At 41.2% G+C, this 9,585-nt stretch overlaps 1 protein-coding gene across 1 annotated transcript in view; it reads right to left on the bottom strand.

The window, feature by feature from the left end:
• Positions 1-2,319: 2,319 nt before the first annotated feature.
• ADAMTS6 (ADAM metallopeptidase with thrombospondin type 1 motif 6) overlaps positions 2,320-9,585 on the bottom strand; it is a 329,091-nt gene continuing 321,825 nt past the window's right edge. Inside the window, exon 25 of the mRNA XM_027863321.1 lies at positions 2,320-4,315. Within this exon, the coding sequence (XP_027719122.1) occupies positions 4,206-4,315 (110 nt within the window). The 3' untranslated portion in view covers positions 2,320-4,205. The remainder of the gene's footprint in view (positions 4,316-9,585) is intronic.

Below are 9,585 nucleotides of genomic sequence, written 5' to 3'. Positions count from 1 at the left end.
CCAATCCTTTTCTTCGTTCTCCCAACTCTGTACCTTTGCACTGGTCATCCTGCATTTCTGAAAGGCATTCCCTTCTTACCTTGGTCTTAAAGAATTTCTATCTTCCTTTTGGGCATAGCTCAAGCACCATCTTCTTCACAGAACTTTTCTTGATCCCCCTCCCAACCATTATGCCTTCTCTGCCTCCCAAACTAACTTGTGTTAGTTTGGCCTGGCCTTTTCTCTGTGTGTGTGTGTGTGTGTGTGTGTGTGTGTGTGTGTGTGTGTATCTATGTATATATGTCTTTATTCTTTTCATGTTAATTCTACACATATTCATATATGTACTTATTTCCAACCCCATTAGAAAGTAAACTCCTTGCACATGAGAATTATTTCATTCTTTGTACCTGTAACGCCAATGCTTTGGCACATAGTAGGTGCTTAATAAATACTTGTTGATTGATCAAACTAGGTACAGCATCCTCTCCACACTGTTGGTCTTGCACGAGACAGGGTTGGGGAATTTGGGGTTATGAGAAAGAAAGGAGTGTGGTAAATCTGGCTTCCTCCTTAGCCTCAAAGAAGCTGGCTCCTGGGCACTTGGATCCTGCCCCACCAGAGAACCCTTTTGCATTCAGATGCAGCTGAAATACCCATCTGCCCACAACATCTCTGGAGAAGTAAGGATGCAACAAATTAGCCTTTTGGCAGCTGGATAACTTGGCTAGGAGAGCCATGTCACCCTTGTCAAATATCCCAAGGGAAGGAGGGATAGTGTAGGGCAGCCGCCAGCCTACCATCTGCATCTCAGGGAACAAACGACTACCATCTGATCATTATTATAAGCGGAATTTTTATTTTACTAAATTATCTATGTTAAAAAAAATCTGTGCCTGGTGTGGAATTTCACTCCATCAAGTGTTACAAAGTTTTTGTTTTCATTACAAGCAGGAGGATGAATGTAGAACAAGTGTTAGGAAACATGGCAATAAATTAGAATATAATTTACAAAAGCAAAAAAAAAATAACAGTGTACCACATTAATACTGAGTATAAAATAATAAGCAACTAATCACAATAATACAAAGGTAATTTCATTCTGTATTGTTAAGGATACCTATGTGACATTCACTCCATTAATAAAGATGCTAATTAAATGGGCTCTTTTGGAGTTAAACCCCATCAGGAGGTTTAAGCTCTAGGACACATTTTACCTTTTTGCTGTTGCTGTTAGACTGTAATAATCCTAGCGGCTGACACTGCCCAGTAGTAAGTAATATGGGCGCCATCAATACTCTATTCCTAACTTTTAGACCGGGGCCTGCCTGCCGAGAATCAGCTTCTTGGGAAGGTCCTATTGTTATTTAGGATGTTTTGTTGTTTAGCTTGGATTACAGAGGGAATTACAAAGGCAGCAGCAGCAGCAACCTACTGTGCTGTGGAAAAGAAAGAAGAAATGATTTTTTTTGAGTCAGGTTTCAGTTTCGGGTCCTGGTCCGAAGCCTCCTTTAGTTTATAAACCCAAACACATTCTGTGTTTTGTTCCCTTTAACAATGCAATCCGATTTTACTCTAGGGGGTTCTCTAAGTTCCAGCCACAGTGTTGTTGAAGTTGACCAGTAAACATTGGACACCTTTGTGTTCTAGCACCAGACGGAGCATCGAGCTGAGCCCATGGGGACAGCCTTTGCAAAGTTAATATTTCAAGTGAGGTAAAGAAAAAAAAAGGGAGGGTCTTTCTCCTCGAGTTAGCAATATTAACAAAACTCCTTTGATGAAGAAACATTAGTTAATATTTATAATCATGCCCTGGAAAAATCTGATCCTGAGAGCCATCTGTGCCTGGAAGTTACCAGAGCCCCACCTTTCTCTCTTCTTGACCTCACCAGGACACACTAGCACCAAGGTAACCACATGAAGAGGACAGATGAAATTTGGTTGCTAGGTCTGTGGCATCTAAAAGCCTAGGTGAGGAACCACTTTCATACCATCAAGGGCTCCCTACCCTGTACAAAAAGCACATTGGGGAAACTTGGAACCTTGCTGTGATGTAGAAAGAGAAAGTTGGCAACGGGATGGGATGATCATGCTTAAGAATAGTGTGTTGAACAGCATCCCAAACAAATTAGCCCAAAATATTCAGAGTTTGGTTAGTTTTCAGAGTCCAAGAAAAAGAGTATGATTTTTTTCTCTTTCCTTTTAGGGGAAAGAGTGAGTGAGTGTGTGTGTGTGTGTGTGTGTGTGTGTGTGTGTGTGTGTGTGAGAGAGAGACAGACAGAGAGATATAGACAGAGACACAGAAAGACACAGAGACAGAGACAGATACAGAGAGATAGACAGAGATACAGAGAGACAGAAAGAGACAGAGACAGAGAGACACATACACAGATATAGACAGAGAGAGAGCCAGCCCCTACTCACTCCCATTAGTCCCTACTGGGTGTGTGGGACACATCTGACATGATGTTTAGGATAACAGGGATGAGTTGGGTTGAGCTCTAAGATTTTCTTTCACTGACAGTACAACTTCCTAAAAATGCCATTTGGGTTTTTAGTCTTAAGCACAAGGTATTGTTGCCTTTCACATGATATAATTGAACTGCTACAACAATGGACGTCTGCAGAGTGGGATACAAAAGCACATTCATTCAGTACCTGCTGCCAAATGCAAGCGTTCATGTACAAAATATTCTGGTAAGCAAGCATACTCTTTCTTTATCTCCTTGTTGAGTTTCTTGTAGAGCAGGACAGAGGACTGGGGACAGGAAAGAAAAAGAGCTGGCCCTTGTATTTTCAGATTCATTGGATTCTAGAATTGGATTTGCCCAAGGAACCGGGTTTCACATTTAATCACAATTCAGAGTAGCCATAAGCAAACTGAAACCCATGCTTCAAAGGAGTAATGAAATGAAGTTACAGTGACCTATAGTCCTCATGCATTTTTTCTTCTTTGGTTACAATCCTTTCTAATGCTCACAGAAATGGCAGGTTTACCTTTAAGTGCACACTACTCTATCCATACACACCCCAAAGCATGAACACACGAGTACGTGTGCACACATGCACACACACACACACACACACTCTCTTGCTCTCCTATAAATAAATGCCCTTCTACAGTATCAAAGAAGGGGGTATCTGGATCCCACTGAATTAACTGTCAACATAGTTTGCAGAAAGGTCTGTCTTATTATGACATAGCCAAGCTATCTTTTATACATATCTTCTTTCTAAGTCCAATTGGAGGCTAACAATGCAAAGAGCCGTTCTGTGGCTACTGATGTAAACAATGGTCAGGTGGAGAGGCCAAAATCGGAAGCCAGGCATCCTGCCCATAGAGGGGCAATCCAGGGCCTGACAACTCAGTCTCCGTCGCACCTTGAGTCTGGCTTCTCTATGGAATTGAAATGCTTTTCCCTTAAAAGAGTAATAGAAATCTCAGCTTCGCTTGTCCAGTGGCAAGATGGCTACATACCTTTAGCATTGAATGTAAAGATTTGTATTTCATGCCCAGTCGTAGCACCTGATGCACTGCCTTCCACTCTGTCCCTCACTGTCACTCTGTTTAATAGCATTTTATAAATGGCTCATAGCAGTGTTCAGAAAAGGGGAATTATTCCTAAGGAAATGAGGTGGAATGAAGAAAAATAATACAAATTTTCTTTACTTCTGATTTATAATTGCTCCTTAAATAACATTTCAAAGCCTGGTTTTATAATTTAAACTGTGGTGCTGTTGTAGTGAGATAAAATACAGTAAATACTTTTAAGCTATGACTTCAGATTTCTGAATCTTCTTTACTTCCATGGTAGACCAAGTCATAACAGCTACATTTTAAACAGTTTTAAATACAAATGGATTCAGTGTCATTGCTAAGTCCATAATAAAAATTCTCTTAATGGTCCAAGGAGGTAAATGGGCTATTACTTGAAAGAACACAACAGTTCCACAGTAAGTGATTGATGCTCTCTGTGTTGTTTGGATCTCTCCCATCTGGCATTCCCTCCTTATACTGTGTCCAGCACTTTGGATCAATAAATCCCACTTCACAGAAGTTAAAATAATATTGAAATCCTGTCAGCTGGGGCTGACCAGTGGTTACGTTTTCCACAGGGTAATGCATTCGCAAGGATGTCAATCTCCTTCCTCTGGGTGGCTCTCTTTGATGGACACATCTCCACGGTGAAATAACAAGGCGCGCTCTCTCTCTTGTTCTCTGTGGGTCAGTGTCCTTGGCACGTCTTACAACACATCTGACGGAAGTATGCACGACTGCAGAACTTAAACTTCAACACCAATGGGCAATAGGCCACTTTGTTCACATCTTTGCACTCTGATGAATGGGGGCAGAAAACAGGAAATGATTAGAGATACAGAAGCAAATCCCTAAACAAGCAGTTAGACGACCTAGGTGCTGGGCAGAGAGGGGTCCAGATGGCCTCATCCACCAGAGCCGCTACATCTCGGGGGTCTGGGTTTTTGTTTTGCTTTCAGCCAACCCTGTCTGGGGAAGCCTAGCAGATAGATGCCTTTGATATATTTTAACACAAATCAAAAAAAGGTTTGCAAGGCTCTTCTCCCAGACTTTTATAAGGATGGTGCATGCCCATTGTGTCTTGAAAGAATTACCATTTGTTGGGATAAGTGATCACTTTAGACAGCTTGGAAGCATGAGTCATTTTTCTTAGAGCACTTTTATTGCTTCTTTCTCAAGGGTTATTTTATTCAGCAAAGCAAGGTTATCCGAAATCAAACAGGAGTCACCCTGCTGGGTACCAAGGTACATATGTCTCAAGAGAACCAATCACTGAAACCTGGAGACAGTGAAGTTGGCTGAACCTGGGAATGAAAAGTTGGTAAGACAAAAGAATGAAGGCTGAGTGGTTGGCCTCATGTGGCAGTGGCCTGTGGGTTATGGAAACATGTGGAAATGTCTTTTGTCATTTGGGAATGAGGCATGGCCTCTTTTTTTTCCCTATGTGTTTTTCCCTTCTGGGTTGAGGTTGCCACAACTGAAGCCTTACTAGTCTCTTGGCCAAGACATGAATAAATGGCTTCCTTTCCACATCGTTACCTCCCACCTCGAGGCTAACAGGGAGAGGCTGAAGGAAGGGGCAAAAAGGGGAGAGAGGGAGAAGAGCTAAGTAAGGCAGGCATTCATTCCTGAAGGGAAGCTGAAAGGGAATGGGCATGAGGCCTAAGCCCCTCAGATATCTCACCCCTGTTAATAATGGTATTCTTCCCAACTGTTCAGGCCTCCTTCATCCGGAGATTTAAAAATACTTGCTAAGCACAGCAACTAACTTTCTGAAAACCCTCCATCCTCATTTTTCCAGGTAGATACATTGAAATCCCAGCATTTTCAAGAGAATTGTTTAATTTGTTTCTGAGTCAGCTTCCTGGGATGGCCCTCATTAAAATAACAGTGAATCTGGGTAAAGGATGAAGGGCTCTCTGCTATCACCTCAACAGGAGTAACTTTCCCCTGTGTGAGGGTGTTGATACTGACTGGAAACCTCTGTTTCGATGAGGCCCAGCAGCACAGTACACAGCAACTTACTGACGATAAATAGAAAGGACAAACTAGAGCAAGCATTGGAAATATCTCCCCTTAATCTAAATGTTCAGTTCACATCTGCTTGGGATGGAATTGACCAAATTGCTTGATAACTTTTGGTCAAGGGACTGACAGTCGGGTCTCAGAGTGGCAAAATCACCTGCAGATGTTACAGTGAAACCCAACCATCATTACAACATCTCCTGAAGAAAGTTATTTCTTTCCTCAAAGGTGGAGACTGCCTACAATTTCTAATTTCAAGAAAAGAAAAAAAACATCCTTTTAGCAAGGCTTTTTGAAAAAGCTGTATCCTTAGGTGGAGGGGACGTGGGCACCATGGCACCATAAAATTAGTCACAGTTTCAAGAGGGACTTTCCCTCAGGTCTTCCTATCACATTTTCAAAGATGATTTCTTCTTGAGAAGGTCAGCAGAGGATACACAACTACGGAGAGAGTGAGGAAACTCTTCAAGTTTTGCCATGGGAAGGGAAAAAAATAGGATCTAAGAGATCAGATTTCAGCACCCAATGGCAAGATCTACATCAGGACTATGTCTTCAGTTTCCTAGTCCTGGGGACCATTTTTCTTGTTTCCTTCCATGATTACAGTGTTCACAAAAAAATAGGCTACAAAATTTTAATGGAAAAATAATTTTTCATTTCCTGCCATGCCTAGCTCAATGCCTTCCTTGAACAGAGCAGGACTTAATAAGTCCTTGTTATTGCAATGAATCAGCATTGCAAACAGCAGGAGCCAATGTGTCCAAGCAACACCATGTTAACAAGTCAAGAAAAATTTGACCTAATTATCCTCCCTTTACAAAGGAGTCAGACTTCTCTCCTATCTTTAACCCCATCTTACCATTCCAGCATACCCCGCAGCCTCTCCAGCATGGTTTCTATAAGACTAACAACAACAGCTTGAACTTATATAACATTTTAAGTTTTATAAGACACTTTCCCCACAACAACTTGGTGACATAAGTAGTGCGAGTATTGACCACCATCCATTTTTTTTACAGGTTATGACACTGAGGCTCAGAAAGATTACCTGACTTGTCCGTGGTTATGCCCTTAGTAAATGTTGGAGTTGAATTGGGATACACCTCTTTCAAATGTTTTTCTGGGATTTTGATGGGGGGGGGACTATTGGTTGAATTGGGTTTAATTTAGGATATCTTTGTCAAAATATAAAAAAGAAAATGAAAGGTATGGGCCGACTTATTTGGACCACCAGGACACCTGCCTATTGCCATGGCTGTGCTAAAAGGTTGCTTGGTTGGGGGATGAAAGGATCAACTCTTCCATTTCCATGAAATGCTAATGAGCCTTTGGTCAATCAAAAACACCCCAATCATGGCCATTATGTGCACCTCCCAATTTTGCTAGCATGGTTGAGGAGCTTGTGAAAATGCTAGAGACTCTTACCGATTTAAAGAGCAAACCTAACAGCAACTTTTTTCTTGTGGCACTTAAGTTATTCTAAGGATCGCTTACTTGGTTATTAGATGAATGGATTACTTATCTGGTTTTAGATAAATGGCCAAGGTTAGAGGGGTAAATATTTAAAGACTGCCAGACTTTGGCATCTGATTAAAGTGAGTGTTGCAAAGCCAGGGTCCTTACATATAATGTCAGGATTAGCAAAACATAAACAGATACAGCCCAATTCTTTCCCCTAACTCAGGCTGCTGTGCATAGAGTGAAGGGGCCCCAGTCCCCAGGCGTAGGACGGAGGTAAAAAAAAAATCTCCCTCCCACAGTCCCACCAACAGTGGCACTCCCACAGAGCACTAGACCTCCAGACAAACCATTCACAGAACCTCAAAAAAGGCAACAGCTGGAGACAGGATTGTTCTATTGCTTCTAAAGCAGTTTCTAACCTAATTGACAAGAGGGAGTAGTTAAGATAGCACTGGCCTGATGGGAATTGGAGTGGGATCCAATTCAGTTTGTTTGAAAGGACACCACAAGGTCCATGTCAGCAGCCCTAAAGAAGTTCTGAGAGGGTCACAACCATGAGTTGCTTCTTGGGTTATAACATGGGGCTTCTAAAATGCACAGCTGGATGTTTAACAAGTTAATATATACTACTTAGTAATTAGTATTAGAGGCAATGAGATTGCATAGTAGATAGAGTACAGGGCTTAGAGTCAAAAAAGACCTGAATTTGAATCCTAACTTAGACATTTATTAGCTATGTAACTATGGGCAAGTCACTTAACATCTATGTGACTCAGTTTCCTCATCCATAAAATGAGGATAATAACAGCACCCACCCCACAGGGTTGTTGTAAGAATTAAATGATGTATATATTGTTTCACAGACCTTAAAGAGGTATGTACATGCTAGCTATTATTATTAGCTATTAATTAATAGCATACGCATCTCTTTAGCAAGGATTAATTTTTCAGATTGCCTATTCATGAAGCAGAGAAGAAAGAATGCTAGATTGGGAGACCGCTTCTGTTTGCACCCTGGCCCTGCCACTTAACCATCTGTGTGACCACAGGAAAGTCATTTCACTTCTCTGTGGCTCAGTTTTCTCATCTGTAAAAGGAAGGGGTAGAACTAGAGGGCAACTGAGGTCCCTTCCAGCTCTACATTCTACAATCCTAATCTATGGCAGTATGATCTTCAAGCCCTGAGGGAATGGATACCCAACAGGTGCTCTGATGGGGAAAAAGGTCATTAGGGAAGATCAGGAGAATGGAGGCTAGTATGGATGTTTTACACTGAGGCCCCTGGGTAGCTTAAAGATATTTAGAACCTGGCTGGCAAGGGGGCTGGAAAGGGGAAGCCCCAGGCACTAAAGACCAGCTTCACTTAATTCACATTTTTGCCTGACTCCGAGAATCTAGTTTATTACATCTTTGTGTTGAAGAAAATCTATTCAACAAACAAAGCCAACCATGACTGGCCTTTTAACCTCTGCAATATTTAGTTCTACAAAAGGATTCAATAGCACTGTAGGCACCTGAATGTGCAGATATGGGGATTTTCTGCCTATTTATAGTTCTGGTTCTTTAAGTCACCGCCATGGCAGGTGAGAGCCCACAGAAAAGTTAGAGTCATTTCCAAACTTGCATGGGGCCTGCTACCCTGAACTGCATGACAGAGAGAAAAATTTTTCCTAAACAAAACAAAACAAAAAAGTACTCTGGGTGGAAAGCATAATGAATTAGCGATTCTCATCTTGCTTCTTTATAAGCTGAGGCAGAAAAAACCCCCCACATTTTTCTTTTGAAATTCTATAAATTAAATTGAGTTTTAAAAAAGAGTGACCTTAAACTTGGGCCTGGCTTATTAATGATTTTTCTGGCCAGGTTATAATTGCTTCTAATGTAATTATACTGTGATGGAATCGCAGCAACAGATTTACTTTAAAGCAAGCTGGATTTTAAGAGAGGTGACTCCTTGGGCTTTTGAATTTACTTAAACAGTCTACAAGGAACATTACCCTGATGAATCTAACAGGCATTAATAATAAAGCTGGTGACTTCAATGGAGTGTCTTGACTTCAATGGAGTGTCTTATCTTCAAAGCCCTTTGAAAACAAGGCCTCATCAGTCTTCCCAACTAAGGCCCTTATGTCAATACAAGCTGGCTTCCTACAAGAAGAAGGGTGATATGAAAAATAACTTAAAAATTCTTCTTAGGATTTACTTTATAGTTTCATTTGTTTCATCCTGATATATAATGGCTCTTCAATTGGCAGCAATTTCTGACTCTTAAAACTGAGGTTTCTCTGCAGCTTGGTAGTTAAGTCAGAGAAGTGTAAGCCCTGGTGGAGGGGTCAGGAGAACTGTGTTCTAGTCCTGGTTCTGACATGTGGGCAAGTCTGGGCAACCTGAGCCTCACTTTCCTCGTATGAAAAACAGGGAACGACAACACTTGCAATTTCTCCCTCCCAGAGTTGTTGCTTATACATTTTTTTTCATAAATCTCAAATGTGAATTACTATGAAAAGCCTATAAGCAAACAGTTGACTGTACTATGGATAGCCTATTTAAAGGAACCATCTTGAAAAGACTTTTGTAATGCA

This window comes from Vombatus ursinus, unplaced genomic scaffold, assembly GCF_900497805.2.
Source record: "Vombatus ursinus unplaced genomic scaffold, bare-nosed wombat genome assembly UNPS02014772.1, whole genome shotgun sequence".
In the NCBI taxonomy this organism is placed as follows: domain Eukaryota; kingdom Metazoa; phylum Chordata; class Mammalia; order Diprotodontia; family Vombatidae; genus Vombatus; species Vombatus ursinus.
Note: the sequence above shows the minus strand (reverse complement) of the source record. Positions and strands in the feature narration are given on the sequence as shown.